The sequence below is a fragment of the Entamoeba invadens genome, assembly GCF_000330505.1.
Source record: "Entamoeba invadens IP1 unplaced genomic scaffold scaff_1105074726209, whole genome shotgun sequence".
Taxonomy (NCBI): Eukaryota; Evosea; order Mastigamoebida; family Endamoebidae; genus Entamoeba; species Entamoeba invadens.
Genome location: NW_004440269.1, coordinates 56,144 through 72,725, shown reverse-complemented (window position 1 = coordinate 72,725; position 16,582 = coordinate 56,144). Strand labels below are relative to the sequence as shown.

The 16,582-nt window shown below is 38.0% G+C and overlaps 6 protein-coding genes across 6 annotated transcripts; 3 read left to right on the top strand and 3 right to left on the bottom strand.

Annotated features, from left to right (window-relative positions):
- Positions 1-144: 144 nt before the first annotated feature.
- On the bottom strand, positions 145-2,808 carry EIN_491050 (hypothetical protein; the record flags this gene model as incomplete). Its single annotated transcript, XM_004255679.1, has 1 exon — positions 145-2,808. The coding sequence occupies one exon, from the start codon at positions 2,806-2,808 to the stop codon at positions 145-147; it is 2,664 nt and encodes an 887-aa protein (XP_004255727.1).
- Positions 2,809-4,289: 1,481 nt separating this feature from the next.
- Positions 4,290-5,324, top strand: EIN_491040 (WD repeat domain phosphoinositide-interacting protein, putative; the record flags this gene model as incomplete). Its single annotated transcript, XM_004255678.1, has 1 exon — positions 4,290-5,324. The coding sequence occupies one exon, from the start codon at positions 4,290-4,292 to the stop codon at positions 5,322-5,324; it is 1,035 nt and encodes a 344-aa protein (XP_004255726.1).
- Positions 5,325-5,473: 149 nt separating this feature from the next.
- On the bottom strand, positions 5,474-6,319 carry EIN_491030 (hypothetical protein; the record flags this gene model as incomplete). The annotated part of the gene is made up of 1 exon (XM_004255677.1): positions 5,474-6,319. The coding sequence occupies one exon, from the start codon at positions 6,317-6,319 to the stop codon at positions 5,474-5,476; it is 846 nt and encodes a 281-aa protein (XP_004255725.1).
- Positions 6,320-6,913: 594 nt separating this feature from the next.
- Positions 6,914-12,166, top strand: EIN_491020 (hypothetical protein; the record flags this gene model as incomplete). Its single annotated transcript, XM_004255676.1, has 1 exon — positions 6,914-12,166. One exon carries the CDS (start codon positions 6,914-6,916, stop codon positions 12,164-12,166), a length of 5,253 nt encoding a protein of 1,750 aa, XP_004255724.1.
- A 266-nt stretch (positions 12,167-12,432) lies between these two features.
- EIN_491010 (hypothetical protein) lies at positions 12,433-13,491 on the top strand (the record flags this gene model as incomplete). Its single annotated transcript, XM_004255675.1, has 1 exon — positions 12,433-13,491. One exon carries the CDS (start codon positions 12,433-12,435, stop codon positions 13,489-13,491), a length of 1,059 nt encoding a protein of 352 aa, XP_004255723.1.
- A 221-nt stretch (positions 13,492-13,712) lies between these two features.
- On the bottom strand, positions 13,713-15,674 carry EIN_491000 (heat shock protein 70, putative; the record flags this gene model as incomplete). Its single annotated transcript, XM_004255674.1, has 1 exon — positions 13,713-15,674. The coding sequence occupies one exon, from the start codon at positions 15,672-15,674 to the stop codon at positions 13,713-13,715; it is 1,962 nt and encodes a 653-aa protein (XP_004255722.1).
- Positions 15,675-16,582: the final 908 nt, after the last annotated feature.

Below are 16,582 nucleotides of genomic sequence, written 5' to 3'. Positions count from 1 at the left end.
TTCAAAGGTCGTCATCTCATCGAACAACAACGCGACTCAGGAAGAAAAGAAATGTTGCTAACTTGTTCTGTTGTTGTGTTTGAGTAATACTCTCAAAACTATAATTTTATAATTTGAAACTATAAAAGAAACCAGATGAATGTCTTAATCGAGAGCTTGATATTTTGCAGCGTTGGTGGCTTTAATCACTACAAAGACTACGACACCGATTAAGAGGGCAGATACCGCGACAAAAATGATCACTCCAATAACAATTCCAGCTATTTGTCCCCCACTGAGTCCATTGTTATCTTCATCACTGTCACTGGTATTAGAAGAATGTGCCTCAGAAGACTGCGACGGGTGACTTGAAGACTCTACAGGTTCACTTGAAGACGTTGTTGGGAGTGGAGTGACTCGCAACAAAATTTCAACGTCGATGAACCCATAGTCGTCCGTGTTATATCCTGCGACAAAGACTAAAGTTGGGTTCAGTCCATCGACGTCGACTTGTAATTTAGACCCCATGTTTCCACAGACGTTAGACTGGTAATCTGCATATTTTGAACTGACAATGTCTGACGGGAAACTGTAATTACTTTGGATGTTACCTCTACAAGCGTTGTGAGTAGAAATGAAGGACGGGATTGTTGTTCCAGTAGCACAAGTCATGAAAAGGACTTTACCAGAATAGCCTTCATTGATGACAAAGTACGTTCCTCTTACTTCTCTTGATTTTCCATCAAGGAACTTGACATAAGTTCTGTAACTATATCTGTTATATGTCGTCAAGCGAATGAATTTCTCTTTCATGTTTAAAACGATAGCGTTGTTACATTTGGATGACTCTGGAGGGTCGTTGGTGTACATCTTCAAATTGAACTGACCATATACATTTGTGTTTTGACTCCCTACAAAAACATAATACTTGTTCTGTGGAGCGACAGACAATAAAGCAGTGCCACCACTCATACATCCAATTAAAGATGGGTCGGCTTCCCCCATACATAACATCTCTGAACATGACCCACTTCCAACAGCTAAATAAGAGGGATAAAGCAATGTTTGTGTACATGTACTCACAAACAAAGTAGCTCGTGATTCAACAGAAAAGGTGTACCAAGTCCCTTCAGACTCCGTTTTAGAACAAAACAAATTCTTTGAAGTTGAAGCTCCTAAGTTCCAATCGAGTGTCGAGAAGGGAATTTGAATGTTCTTGGCATTCGCACATGTGTCGTGTTGCACTTTGTCTTCGACAACTATCTGCACGTGCATGGACTCACTTGTGCCAATATCGGCAAACGCATAAGCACTCTCTTCAATACCTATGACGACATTACCTACTTGCTGCGCGGTACATACATATGTGTCACACTCTTGATACACTTCAATCTTGTTAATAGACATTCCTTGTGCATCCGATGTTAAGATGTTATACCCAGCCTTATTCGGTAATGCAGTTGTCCCTATAAATTTGTACCACAACCCTTTCCCTTCAGTAGATGTGTAACTGCATCCATGTGTGCATGTATCTAACGTCTCAGCTAATACTGATTGCGTTGTCGATGCAGTAACTAACATGGCATCTTGACACATATCATGTTTACTCATAGAAGAATACCCAATTGTGAATGTAGTGTCACAAACATCACTTAAACAGACGACTCGAATGAAATACTCTTGGCCATTCTTCGCCATTAACTCTAAATACGCTTGATCACCACATGTTACAGTAGATGATACAACACACATACTCTCTTCACAATTATTCAAAACTTCAATTCGAGTCTTCCCAGATGCGCTTCTACATGTGTGCATCACCATATTTGCCCCAAGTCCCTTAAACACAAAATAAGCAGCATAGTGTTTTTCAGCTTCTTCGGTGCACGAGTCAACCGTCTTTGTCCAACTTGCATTAAATTGTGCACTTCGTGTGACAGGGAATGATGACAATGTGACTGCTTGTTCACATATTGTAGGAATAGCCTGTGAAATAGTTCTTAAATTGACTTGGAATGATCCTTCATCCAAGAAGTAAGATGTGATGAAGACCAAATAATTTTGATTGACCACTGTCTTGAAGTACACTCGAGCAGAGTACGTGTTATCAGGACATCCCCCATCATTATTTGCATAACAATCTATCGAAGAACAATCCCCTACAGCATTCCCTTCAAGTATTATTAATTGAATATCAAATGGTATGTTAGACCCACAATTGTCTACTACTACAGCCTCTCCAGTACCTTTAAAACTATACCACAACCCCTTTCTTCCACTATATGGGGTACAACTTAATGTCACTTCCTCACCATTGGCAGTGGTCCCTTCTACTACTACTGGGAGAGTGACGGGGGTTGCGGCCATACAATTGATATTAGTCTGTGTGTAACTCTCAAAGACTATCATATAATTTCCTTCAGTCCCATCCGGAGAAAACACACCAACAAATTGGGCTTTGTTTTTAGTAAATTTGATGGCTATTCGAGACTTGGTACCACAATTCTCAAAGTCATCATTCTCATCTAAATAATTTGTTGCAGTACTTTCAGAACACGCACCATATGAAATGATCTTTGTATTCACCGTCGTCGAAGGGTGACACGTGGAGACCCAAGCTGTTGTGTCTTCAGTCACTGTTACTTTGTACCAAATGGCTTTCACAGTGACGGTTGCACCAGACTTATCAACATACGTGGAATCAGCTAGTGCTGAGTTGAGAACACCTTTTACGGAGTATGGGAATGCTGTGACAGGGACAGCCTCATCACATGTTCCGGCATTGGTCAGTGCCAAAAAAGCAGTGAAAAGAATTGTAAAAAGAAGCATTGCTTTTAATTATGAGTTCGATGGTTAGATGATTGAGAAGAAAAAATCGGAAGTGAAAGAAAAGTTTGTTGAACTATTTTTTACTTCTATTTGTAAAGTAAAGACAGGATTATTAGGTTATACCACTTTAGTAAAAAAACTGTTTTTTTTGTTAATTATTCAAATACTTCATATTTTATTTTATAATTATTATTAGTTAGTTTTATTATACTATTATTATAAAAATAAATAATTATTGTATTATAATATGTAATAAGTTCCTTTTTAAAGGTAAAATAATATTACTTATTTTTTTATAGTTTAATCTATGATTATTAATGTTAAATAATATAATTATATTGTTATAAATAAATGTCCCACAATTGATTTAAAAATAGAAATAATAAATCTATACTATACACTTTTAATATTTTTAATTAATAAAATTATAATATTAAAAATATATCATTGATAAAAATAATGAAAAAATGTTTTTAGTTAATTATAATTATTCAATATGGTAATTAGTGGTATAATATTTATTATATTTTTATTAAAGAAAACTATAAAAAAGGTATAAGTGGTTGAAAAATGTTATTTTTTATTTAATCTTTTTTACAACTTTAAATAAATAGGCAAGAAAGCCACTTTAAAAAAACAGAAAAACATTTGAAAAAAGAAAAGAAAAAGGACTTTTCAATCAATTAAAAAAACTATAATAAAACGATAGTTATTGATATGAATCAAAAATGATTGAATCCAATTATCTCAAAAGTGAGCGATAGCGAAACGAGTACCATATTGAACTAGAAAAGTATATTTCAAAGCCATGAAAGCTATGTTGTTAGTTGTACTTGTCCTTGCTGTCGCGAATGCAGACCTTGTCTGCAATTTGTGTAAAAACACAGCACAGTCCTTAATTGATGCTGTTGAGAGTGGAGAGACCCTTGATAAAGTCCACGACCTTGAGACCGCCCTTTGTGACAAGTTTAGAAACAACTTGCCACAACACTACTGTTACTTCGTCCTCGAAGAGATTTATTTCATGGTCGTCAAGTTCCTTGAGACTGGAAACAGACCAGAGCAGTTCTGTGAATGGGCGAAACTTTGCTAATTGATCTCTTTGACTCATTCTCTTTCCTTCTTTCGTTCTGATTTTTTTAATTAACGAATTCTTTTATATTTTGTTATTTATCTATTGTAGTTAATTGATGATTTTATAAAACTATAAAATAATAGAAACTCGTTAATTATTTTTTTTGCAAAAATATAAATAATTTTGGATATTTTAATCAAATAATTTTTATTAAATACAAATTTTTATTCATTTAGTAAAAAAAACTATAAACTAATTATATGTCTTTTCATTAAAAAATTATTAAAAACATAACAAATTAATAACACTTGAATAGATTGTATTATATTAAATAACAAAATCAATTATAAATAAATAGTACATGAAAATAATATTCAAAAGTCATTTAACAAACTATAAAAATCAAATGAGTCAAGAGAATGAGACGACCGACACGATTTTGTGTTTGTCACTGAACGAAAGTCGCACTGAGATAGCAGTAGGTACGTTGGTTGGGTTTTATGTGTTTACTGTTGGAGACCAGTTAGAGCGAAAGTACTTTCAAAAAATAGGAGGGATAGGTGTCGCGGAACTTTTAGGGAATTCTGAAATATTGTTGGTGGGTGGGGGATCACATCCTTTTATGAGCGACTCTGAAATTGTTGTTTACGATATGAATACAAACAAAGTCATCAAAGAGAAACAGCGCCACTACAATCGTCCCATTCGAAACTGTCGCGCTACTTCCAGTGACATCTTCATCGCATCAGACCAAACCATTGACGTCTTCAAAACACTTACAAGCGTTCCTCAGATATTCGACACCGGGGAGAATCCAAGAGGCATATTTTCAGTGTGCTACAACAGAAGAATCTTTGCGTATCCCTCCGCACAAATGGGACGAATTATAGTCCACGACTTGGATAATAGGTATGACATCGCAACATTCCCAGCACACGAACATGACATATACACGATGTCTCCGTCCTTTGATGGAGTCCTCGCAACAGTGAGTCAGAACGGAACGATTCTACGAGTTTGGGAGACGGACAGTGGGACACTAGTCAAAGAGATGAGAAGGGGGTCAACATCTGCCAATGTCTATTGCGTCTGCGTGTCTGACGATAAACGGTTTGCCGTGTTACATAGCAATAGTGGCACTGTACATGTATTTTCATTATGTGAAGAGTATAAAAACCAAGTTGGAGTTGTTGCGGGACTCATTTCGGGGATGATGGGATGGGTCGGGAAGAAGGAAAACGTTGCCGAGTATTCAGCCGTTACTATTCCGAAAATAGTCCCAGGCGTTCAGACGTGTGTGTGCTTCTTACCATCGGAAAAGTGTCAGATTGGGCTTTTTACACTGAGCGGTAAATACATCAAAATCGGATTAACCTTAAATACACATAACAAGACCATCACCAACGAAGATCCACAAACAATCGCTTTTGACTTGGAATGATACAAAATTCATTTGTTCTTTCTTTTCTTCATCACATATAACACATTTTATTCAAATCACTACTCACGTGTTAATATAAATGTCCAAGATATTTATTCATGTTACGGAGTTACATATCCAAAGACAAATAGGACTACATATACACTCAATTATAAAGACATGGGGCAGAAATAGAGTTGCCCATTGTACTGGAAGACTTGCTGGTAAACAGGCTGAGCATTCTGGTAATAAGGCATTTGTATTTGTCCATACACCTCGTTTGGGACATCACCACTACCTATATATTGTACACTATTTTGTATGAATTGGTTCATTTGGTCTGAGTTACAAGAGTTGGTAGTACCACACGTGTTTGTCAGTACCGAGTCGCTTCGTATAGAAGGACAGCTAACCTCATTACAACAAGGTGGGAATTCTGGGACATCGAGTTGTGCGACCTGGTCGAATCCTATTTCACACGTTTGTTCTCTGCCGAAGGAGTCTTCCACGAGCTTTTCAAAGGCGATTCCGATTTCAATGAGTCTATTAAGATCGACAACGACCCCAAGGGGTGTCTTAATCGAAGTGATTTTAATGAATCTTTCGGTCAGTTTTGCTTTCTTTGTTTGTCGAATAACAAAGTCATATCCAAATGACTTGATCAAATAGATCAGACCATTGTTAGTCCGCGCTTCTTTCGATCGGGTATAGTTCTTGTCGTTCATCTTTGAGATATTAAAAGGCTCTTCTCCAATTACTTCTCTCATCAAGTTGTCATTCAGTGATGCTATTTTACTGTTGTCATAACACTCACCACCTATTCGAAGAGTCTCGGGAATCGTCATCTTGATCGTGTTCTTCGTCTTCTTCGACTTTCTAAATGTCGCTGAACCATCAAGTTGTCGGATGAAAATACAGATGATAGTATTAATGACAGCACTCTCAGCATTCCTCGAAATCGTCTTGCGAGCTCTGAGAAGGGCCGCATTTACTTCCTTTGGTGCTTTTTGTTGCATTGCATCGTGTGATTCTTCGCTGCGGTATTTATAGGGGGCGGGCGGCTATTTTAAGCAAGAACTAGTTCTAGATGGATCTCAGTTCGTTCCAAAAATAACAATCAAGATTTGAGTATTTTTAAGATGATGAAAAAAAGATCTGGCGGAAACAAAATGCAATTTTCGGCATTTTGAAATGAACTGAAAATTTGTGAAAAGATCGAAAAAAATTGCCAGCCAAAGATAGATTCTTCATTGTTTTTAGTTCCAGTTCTGATCTATGATAAAAATCAATTGGTAGATATATAGTTTATTATAGTTTATAATTACCATTTTGGTACTAGTAAAATAAATAATAAATTTAATTAGTAAACAAACCATATAAAAATGGTAATTTAAATAGTAATTATACAATACAAAACCATTGTATTATCTGGCAATTAATTTTTGAATTGCACAATCACAAAACTACCAAAAAATGGTTTTGATTATCTGGTTACATATCTAATATAAAAAACCATAAAAGAACAGTAGAAAAGAACAGATAAAAAAATGGAGATATGAAATATAAGAGAGATAATAAGATTGTGAATAAAAACTGAAAATATTAAAGCAATGATTCTGATTGCTCTACTTTTAACAACAACACTTTCAGTACTTTGCGAAAGTGAAATGACATTTTCAGAACAACACGACCTTGTGATTGAAGGAAGTTTGTCGTGTCAACTCATTTTGTCCAACTGTGATTGTCAAGTAACTGGATCTGCGACTTTTTTAAATCTCGATAACTCAAACGTGGGCGCACTAAACGGCGATTTCCAAGTTGTGAAGGCACAAAACTCTTCTCTGAAGATAACTGGAATTAAAAACACATTACTATTTGGCGATAACTCAACACAATCACCACCATACGTCAAATTGAATATTCTCGAACTTACAAAGACAACAATCAACAGCGTGAACTCCACACAGGAAGGGGAAGTTATAATTGATAAGTGGATTGATCACGATGCAAATGAAGTGAAACACCTCGGCGATTTCCCAATTTTCACGATCAAGTCCGTACAAATCTTTTCTGGTAACTTGGCGCTCAAAACATATTCGTCAACGCTTACCACAGTGGAAAGCTGTGCTCCGTCGTTTTGCAAAACCGTCAAAAATTCGTTTTTCATCACAACCGACTCCACACAACTTGCTCTCTTCAAAAATGAAATAGAATGTGTAACTTATGGAACACCATCCGATATCTACTTTGGAACAAAGAACCTCACGAGAAATATGTGTCCATGTAACGATGGGAGTGACATTTGCGCAATCACTTTAACGATATATGGTAAAATATTTGACCAAACTGTGTTGCAACCATTTCACACAAAACACAAACTCAATATCATCGGAACAACATTCTCACAACTCGATTATTACGATAACATCACTGTGTTGTCATTAAAAGCAGGCGGAGTTATTCAAACACTTCAGAATATTCAAATTGAAGAAATGTATTTAAACGGCGGAGTTATTTCAAACGATGTTGTCAATGTCACAACAAACAAATTGTATGGGATTCAAGGACAGTTCGCGAAAAAGGTGTCGAACTGCACACTTGGAGATGTTGTTTTTCAATACATGTTTTTAGCCGACTTCGAACTCATTAAAGCAGACAATTTCATATCACAACACCAAATAAGCACTTTAGTCAATTTTTATAATCTTTCAGTGACACACACTCTGTCCCTTGAAGACCCAATTGTCGTCAATCAACAAAACACGTTTGGAAACGTGTCGAATGTCGATTGCAACACTTTTGTTGTGAAAAACGTGATGGTGTACAACAACTTTGAAATGATTAAGGCCAATGCGCTGACGATGGAAAATACCGGAATATTCTATGTTGGTGAAATTGTAGCCGATGAGGTTGTTATTAACAAACACACGGGGTACGTCATCGCCAATGTGACTGCTCGTCTATTGAATATCACCGAATTTGATAAACCCGTTGGGTACAGGTACAATTTCCTCGAATTTACTGACGCCGATACCATCAACGTCAACGACTCGCTCATTTATTTTGTGTCGTCCACGTACTTCAAAAAAGGCTATTTCACTAACAGCGAGATCAGACAGTTCACGAGCACATATGCGGAAAAGATGACAGCAAACAATTTGTGGTACTACGAATCGGACTCGACGTTGATATCCGCAATTGTGTTTTTCAGAGGCGAATTGGGGCAAGTGATTGTAACAAACACCACAGAAGTCTTTTTAGAAGTTGTCGAAATTGAAGACCTCCAACACGAAGGCAAAGTTGTGTTAACTGAAATTGATACGGTTCATGTAGGAAGTATTAACTCTCCATCAGACGTTGAAATAGAGAATACGCTCCATGTTGATAGTGTCAGTGCACGAGGTACAATCATTTTCGACAACTCAATAAACACAACTGTCAGCGCGACAAGTTGTGTATTTGTTGTTGGGACGTTTAGTATTAAAATGAATAGTGCAACTCGAATAACACTAATCGAAAAGACAGTCAGCCTTCTTCTGGAAACATTGAACAGCCCTACACTTACATTTATGTCCCTCAAATGCAACTCGAGTATCCACGTTTCACCACTTGACTATTTACCACCAAAGTTTGTTGTTGTGAAGATCGAGGATAACTGTGCTGCAAGGGTGCTCATCGACTTTAACATTCCTTTTTATAGTAGTGGAGCTGTTATTTCAGGAGGAAAAATTGCATGTAATCAGATGGCATTTACCACAGACGACTACATCGAAGAGTTTGAAACAACAAAGATGCCATTTCCAACATGGGCATATAAAAACAACAACAAATGTCTTCCCAAAAAGTGTCTTTTAGGGGGTGTTGGTGGTGGAGTCTTTTTCTGTTCGAATGGAGAAAGCTGTACCAAAAATTGTGATGTTGTTTTAACTGATCAGATTGTGTCTATGTCTTGTGGCATTCAAGATATGTACTTATCAACAAATGTACAGAAAATGGTATTAAGTGCGAGTTGTGCCGTTTCAGATATCTACATTGGTGAAAATGCGTTGACCATATTTACTGGAGAGAATTACATTATGTGTAATTCTTTTGAGGGTAATGGCGGTATTGATGTCAACGTGCATGCGGCTGTGAATTGTGAAAAAGTTCATTTGGACAGCGTGAGATTGCGAGTGTTTGGGACAATGAAGGGAAAGGAATTGAACACAACGACTATTTCAATGACGGCGGACTCGAGAATCGAGTATACAACATTAAATGTTGATAACATGAAATTGGAGAACGAGTGCGAGTACTCAACGAGCGACCCATTGATATCATGCGACAATATAAATAGCGAGAAAATTATGTTTGATATTCCGGAGTGTTATAAAACGGTTGAGAGTTTAGAGTTGATCATTGTGAGGAAAGGAATACGATTTAATACAGAAGGAGAAGTTGTAATCGCGTGCGAGATGTTTGTAGTCGTAACGAATGGGACGAATGGAATTGGTAATGTGAGGTGCTCCAAATTTGGGATAAGCAAATATTGCTATTTGGTTGGAGAAACTGTAGCTGACAGCGTGTCGTATGATTACACCAAAAGTACCCACACAACGTGTCCATGTGTTAGTGATGAATTTTATGGATGTTCGTACATCATCGACAGTCCAAGTGTGTTAGTAAGTGGGGACATAAATGCGTTTGAAGTTGTTATAAAACAGTGTAATGTATTGAAAGGAGACACTTTCAATGTGAGTGTACAACTTACTGCTCAAGACAGTTTTAGTTTAGACGCAAATACAATTATTGTCAATCGATTGTGGATAAATAAAGGCGTGAACATGTCTATGAACGGAAATGCGGAAATCACTTTAATCAATGGATTTGGAAAAATGACGCAAACGGGGGTTATGAGAGTCAAGGACTTGTTCACTATTGAGTTACACCCAGAAAAACTGAATGGAACTAAAACGATAAATCCGGGCATTTTGTACTTGGATAACAGTCTTATTCAGCTCGAAGAAAAGTCAATATTCTATTTGAATAATTCCAAAGTTGTTTACACAACACAAAAAACAACACCAATTGTGTCTTATGGTGCGAACATCATTGGAATAGTGAAAACGACTGTTGTCGATTTTCCAGAACACACGTGCACTGTATTTTTGGAGATGAAGTCCAATCCCATATTGTATTTCAGTGGTGAGTTGATATCTCCAGAAAATGACTATAAAATGGAAAGAACGTGCCATGGCAAAACAATCATTTTCTGCAACTCTCCAGCGGAAGTGTATCAGTGCCCAAGTGAGACGTGTTATTATGTAAATCAAGACAAAGCCGTTGACAGTAGTGAGGGGTACAATACCACGGAATGCCCATGTGGATTCACAGACGGCAATTTGATATACAGCGACAATGGGTGTATTATTAGCGCACTTGGGACGCAGAGTGTAACTGGGTTATATGGAACATTCAGAGACTTTATCGTCGAAAATGGTACTGAACTAATCACACGAAAAGAGGTGGTTATCACACAATTCCAACCTAAAGCAGAGATGTCATTTAAAGGTGTTGGAAAGGTAACAATAAATGTTAAAACCGCGTTTATGGATATGTTTACAATTACAAATGAAGTTGAATTGAATATTGGTCACATCTATGGTAGCTGTGAGATTACAAGCAACAACAACATTTCTTTGGCAGAAGTAGACAATTTTCTTAAACTCACTGTCAGTGGGTCAGATGTGCACTTCACCAAGAGAAATGTCAAAACTCTTGAGTTAATAACGAGTAACAGTTCTATTGTTTTGGACGACGGCATTGCGTGCGATTCGTTTAATGTGACCACCAATGGATTTGTTTCTCCTTTGATGAATATGCCAGAAGGAAGTACATTTGTTTGTAGTACCTTTGATTACAAAGGGAATGATAGTGGGATGTTGTTGGAATCCATTCGAGATTCAATTCTTATTGAAAAATTGGTGAGTGGATACATTGACGATGAAAAATCGTTTCTGTCGACTGAGAAGATGACACGAAGTCATACATACTGCAAACTGGAAGATGGAGTGTGGAACAGTACAAAGTGCCCATGCAGTGGTGATAGTTGCCATATTATATTACTGAACGGTGAACAAGACGTCATAAACAGTTTCAACGTGAAAGAAATGAAAATCATTGGAGGAAAGCACCACATGAAGGGAGAAGTGAGGAGTGAGAGTATCTACATCGATGGGGATGTCATATTTACAGACATCAAATGCAACAATTTTACCATGAACGAATCCACTGACTGTGACATCATATTGGAGAAGTACGAGATATCTAAAATGAAGGGAAAGGCATTTAGCGTGACGAGTAACAACGAAGGAACTATCACACAAATAGAAGGCAACTTGGTCAGACTTTATATCAAAAATAAAATACAAACAAAATACGTGAATATAAATAATTTGCATCTACATCAAAGCCACACAAACCAAGTGATGATTGATATCGAAAATGAAAATGGTCTATTCGTTGTCGACACGAGTTACATCTACCTCTTTGAGCCATTAGAAAACAAGTACTTTTTGATCAAAAGTCCAGTAATCCCCATTCTAGACACCATCCATCTTTATAAACTCAGTGAGGCAAATTCGTTGAGTGAAGTTGAAGACATGTACCTAACTGTGATATGCAAGAACTATTTGGCTTTACTCGCGGATGTCAATGATGGTGAATGCCCAATGGATGACTCGAGTGATGCAAACCATCTGATATGGCTTGTCGTGATTCCTGCATTCTTAGTTGTCGTATTACTTCTATTGGCAGCCGTATTTCTATCATTCAAGTTGAGGAAGTACATCGCCAATAAGAGGCAGTTCCATCGACTTTTCTAGGCGAATTCAATAGTTACTCTTGTTTTAACTTATAGTTTAATTATAGTAATTTAATCATAATTTACTGGAACAAATGATTGAGATGAAACAAAATAGTCTTAAGCACACGAAATGGAACACGTCATCTTTTTTTTCAAGGAAACATCTTTGTTACAAAAACACTGAATTTTGGCGACTTTTTTTAAAATGAAACTCAAAAGGAATTCGGGCTTTCATTTAAAAAATTTACTCCTTTTGTGGAGTCTTTGAACTGAAAAGTGAAAGGAATGTCACGACAAGAAAACACAAACGAATGCATTTACCGGAAACTGGACAACGGAAAGGTCCAATGTTTGGCATGTAATAGATACTGTGTAATACCTCCAGGACAAACAGGGGTATGTGCTGTTCGAGAGAATGTCGATGGAGTCTTGAGACTGATTGTCTATGGGAAGGTCATTGGCCCAGGCCCATCGCCAGTAGAGAAGAAACCAATGTTCCACTTTCTTCCTGGGACTCAGACGTACTCTTTAGCGACTATTGGCTGCAACTTCACTTGTAAGTTTTGTCAGAATTGGGATATCAGTCAATGTGCTGCGCAAGTGAGAGACGCAGGAGGGAATTATGTAGGGAAGATAGAGAAATATGGGTATGCGATGACAGCGGAAGATGTTGTTAAAGAAGCTATTAAAGAGAAATGCCCTGCAATTGCTTATACATACAACGAACCGACAGTGTTCTTGGAATATGCGCTGGACGTTGCGCGAATTGCAAAGGCAAAAGGATTGAAGAACATCTTTGTGACGAACGGATACGAATCTAAAGAAGCTATTGAAGCCATGAAAGGGCTTATCGATGGGATGAACATCGATTTGAAAGGATTCACAGATAAGTTCTATAGCGATTTAGCTGGAACACACTTGGAACCAGTCAAGAAAACAATTCGACTAGCAAGAGAGTCTGGCATTTGGGTGGAAGTCACAACACTGATCATTCCTGGCCAAAACGATTCGGAAAAGGAATTGAAAGAACTTGCAGAATTCCTTGTTAACGTCGATCCTAATATGCCTTGGCACATCTCCGCATTCCACCCAGATTATTTGATGGATAATATCCCACCTACTCCCGTGTCTACTCTCAGAATGGCTTATGATATAGGAAAAACAGCAGGTCTCCATCACATCTATGTGGGAAATGTGTCAGACCCTAGCAGAGAAGCTACTTATTGCAAGAAGTGCGGCGAAATGCTGGTGAAGAGAAGTAGATTCAGAAGCGTTATACTCGACTCCTTCGTTGATGGAGTATGTACTAAATGTGGAACTCCATGCGATGGAGTATGGAAGTAAGTCATGTCTCTTTGTGTTTAATTGTTCATTTATTATTATTTTTAATATTCAAAATTGATGTGTTTTTTCAACATTTCAATTTTATTGAAAATGTCAAAACAAAATACTTCGCATTCTCTTTAAAAAAACACCAAATTATTGATATTCTTATTAATATAGTTGATAAATAAAAAGTATTATATTGAATGGTACAGTGAAATTACACCAACAAGTCAATTACATCAGTCGACCTCCTCAATCTTCGGCCCCTTTGTGTCGCTCTTCTTTGCGCCCTGTTGTTGTGCACCGGGCATACCACCTTGTGGCATACCGCCTGGCATGTTACCGGCTGCTGCATTCTGTTGATACATTTTAGTGAAGATGGGCTGGATCTTCGCCTCAGCTTCCTTCTGTTTCTGTGTGTATTCATCCTTTGATGCCGATTGGTTCTTGTCGAGCCAGTCGAGTGTCTCCTTGATGGTTGCTTCAATTGCTGCCTTGTCGTCTGGTGAGAGCTTTGCTGCAATTTGCTCGTTGAGTGTGTTTTTCATCGAGTAGCAGAAGTTCTCAAGTCCATTCTTTGCTTCAACAAGCTCCTTCATCTTGTCGTCCTCCGCCTTGAACTTCTCTGCGTCTGCAACCATCTTGTCGATCTGCTCCTTTGAGAGTCTTCCCTTGTCGTTTGTGATTGTGATCTTGTTCTTCTTTCCTGTTGTCTTGTCTTCAGCTGACACATTCAGAATCCCATTTGCATCGATGTCAAATGTGACTTCTACTTGTGGGACACCACGTGGTGCGGGTGGGATGCCACTCAACTCAAACTTGCCAAGCAGGTTGCAGTGTGATGTCATGGATGCCTCGCCTTCAAAGACTTGGATGAGCACGCCTGGCTGGTTGTCTGCATATGTTGAGAAGATCTGTGACTTCTTTGCTGGGATTGTCGAGTTTCGTGGGATCAGTGCTGTCATCACACCGCCCGCTGTCTCAATGCCAAGTGTCAACGGCGCAACGTCAAGCAGCAACACGTCTTCTGTTGCCTTTCCACCATTTCCAGTCAGAATGGCAGCCTGCACAGCAGCACCATAAGCAACAGCCTCATCTGGATTCATGCTCTTGTTGATCTCCTTCCCATTGAAGAAGTCTTGTAATATCTGCACTACCTTTGGAATACGAGTTGATCCGCCAATCAGCACAACATCGTCAATGCTCCCTTTGTCCAGTTTTGCGTCTTCAAGCACCTTCTCGACTGGTGCGATTGTTGACTTGAAGAGGTCGATGTTGAGTTCTTCAAAACGCGCTCTTGTGATTGATGTGTAGAAGTCGATTCCTTCATACAACTGGTCGACTTCGATGTTTGCTGTTGCTGCAGATGACAGTGTTCGCTTTGCCCTTTCACATGATGTTCTGAGTCTTCTGACTGCTCGTGCATTGCCTGAAATGTCTTTCTTGTACTTTCTCTTGAACTCGGCAATGAAGTGGTTGACCATTCTGTTATCAAAGTCTTCGCCACCAAGGTGTGTGTTGCCGTTTGTTGCCTTCACTTCAAAGACTCCATCGTCAATAGCAAGAAGTGACACATCAAATGTTCCACCACCAAGATCAAAGATCAAGACGTTCTTTTCTCTCTCTGTCTTCTTGTCAAGTCCATATGCTATTGCTGCTGCTGTTGGCTCATTGATGATTCTGAGCACATTGATGCCTGCAATTGTGCCTGCATCCTTTGTTGCCTGTCGCTGCGAGTCATTGAAATAGGCTGGACATGTGATGACTGCGTTGTTGACTTTCCCACCAACAAACGCCTCTGCTGTCTCCTTCATCTTCGTCAGCACCATCGAACTGATCTCCTCTGGTGTGAACTTCTTTGTCTCTCCCTTGTACTCCACCTGAATCAACGGCTTGTCATTGCCATCATTGACAACAGTGAATGACCAGTGCTTCATATCCTCTTGTATTGCTGGATCACTGAATCGTCTTCCAATCAGTCTCTTTGCATCAAAGACGGTATTCTTCACATTCATTGCAATCTGGTTCTTTGCTGCATCACCAATCAGCCTCTCACTGTCCGTGAAGGCAACATACGATGGCGTTGTTCTGTTGCCCTGATCATTTGCAATGATCTCAACTCTGTCGTTTTGCCAGATACCGACACAGGAGTATGTTGTCCCAAGGTCGATACCAACTGCGGTTCCTTTGTTTGCACTCATTTGATGAATTATTCAAAATCCAACACCATTTTATACGTCTTGCCGCCACGTCTCAGTTATTATTGTCAAACACTCAATTGCATCTCCCGCATCTGTGGCTTCATTTTGTCTGCAAACCCATTTTCAATTTCAAAATGTGGTGTTGACGTGGAAGACACGTCATTTCTATTTTTGGCAACACTTCTTTGAATTATTTTTATTTTTTATTATAAATAGTATATAGTATAGTTAAAACAAACCATTTTAAAAACAAATGAATCAAATAAATCAAGAGAAAACAAGTAAATACGAGTCAAAAGTAAGTCGATTTACTTTCTTAATTCAATACATAATTACTTTGTTACTTAATCAACACACATACAAAATAAATTGAACATAAATTCGAATCAGCCAAGTCTGTTATGAAATCATAGTTTGAAACACTATAATAAATCGACTTATTTAAATTGTAATGGTTCTGGTTATTAAACTTTATGTTGATGGTTTATTACAATAACGTATTCAGCAATATTTTATGTTTTAAACATTGTGTTTTATCGAACTAAACATGGTAATTATGAATTATTTTAAAACAATTAAAACCAAAACCATAAGAAGCCAAGTGAGTTATAACACGAAGAAAAACATGAGAGCAATCAGAGCAAACAATTGTGGAACGCCGTTAGATGAGGTGTGTTTCTGTGATGACGTCTCAATGTCAGATGAAGTTGTGTTTTGTTGAGACGCATCATCAATTTCAGTTGATTTTTGTGATGACATGGCAGTGTCTTGGTGTTCAGAAGCACTTTTTTGTTCCAACACATCAACGGTGTTGAGTGGAAGAGCAGCTCTGTGTTCAACAATATTAGCAAGTGTTGTTGCAATCAGTAATATAACTAACATTCTTTGTTTGTGGAGTGTTTCATTAT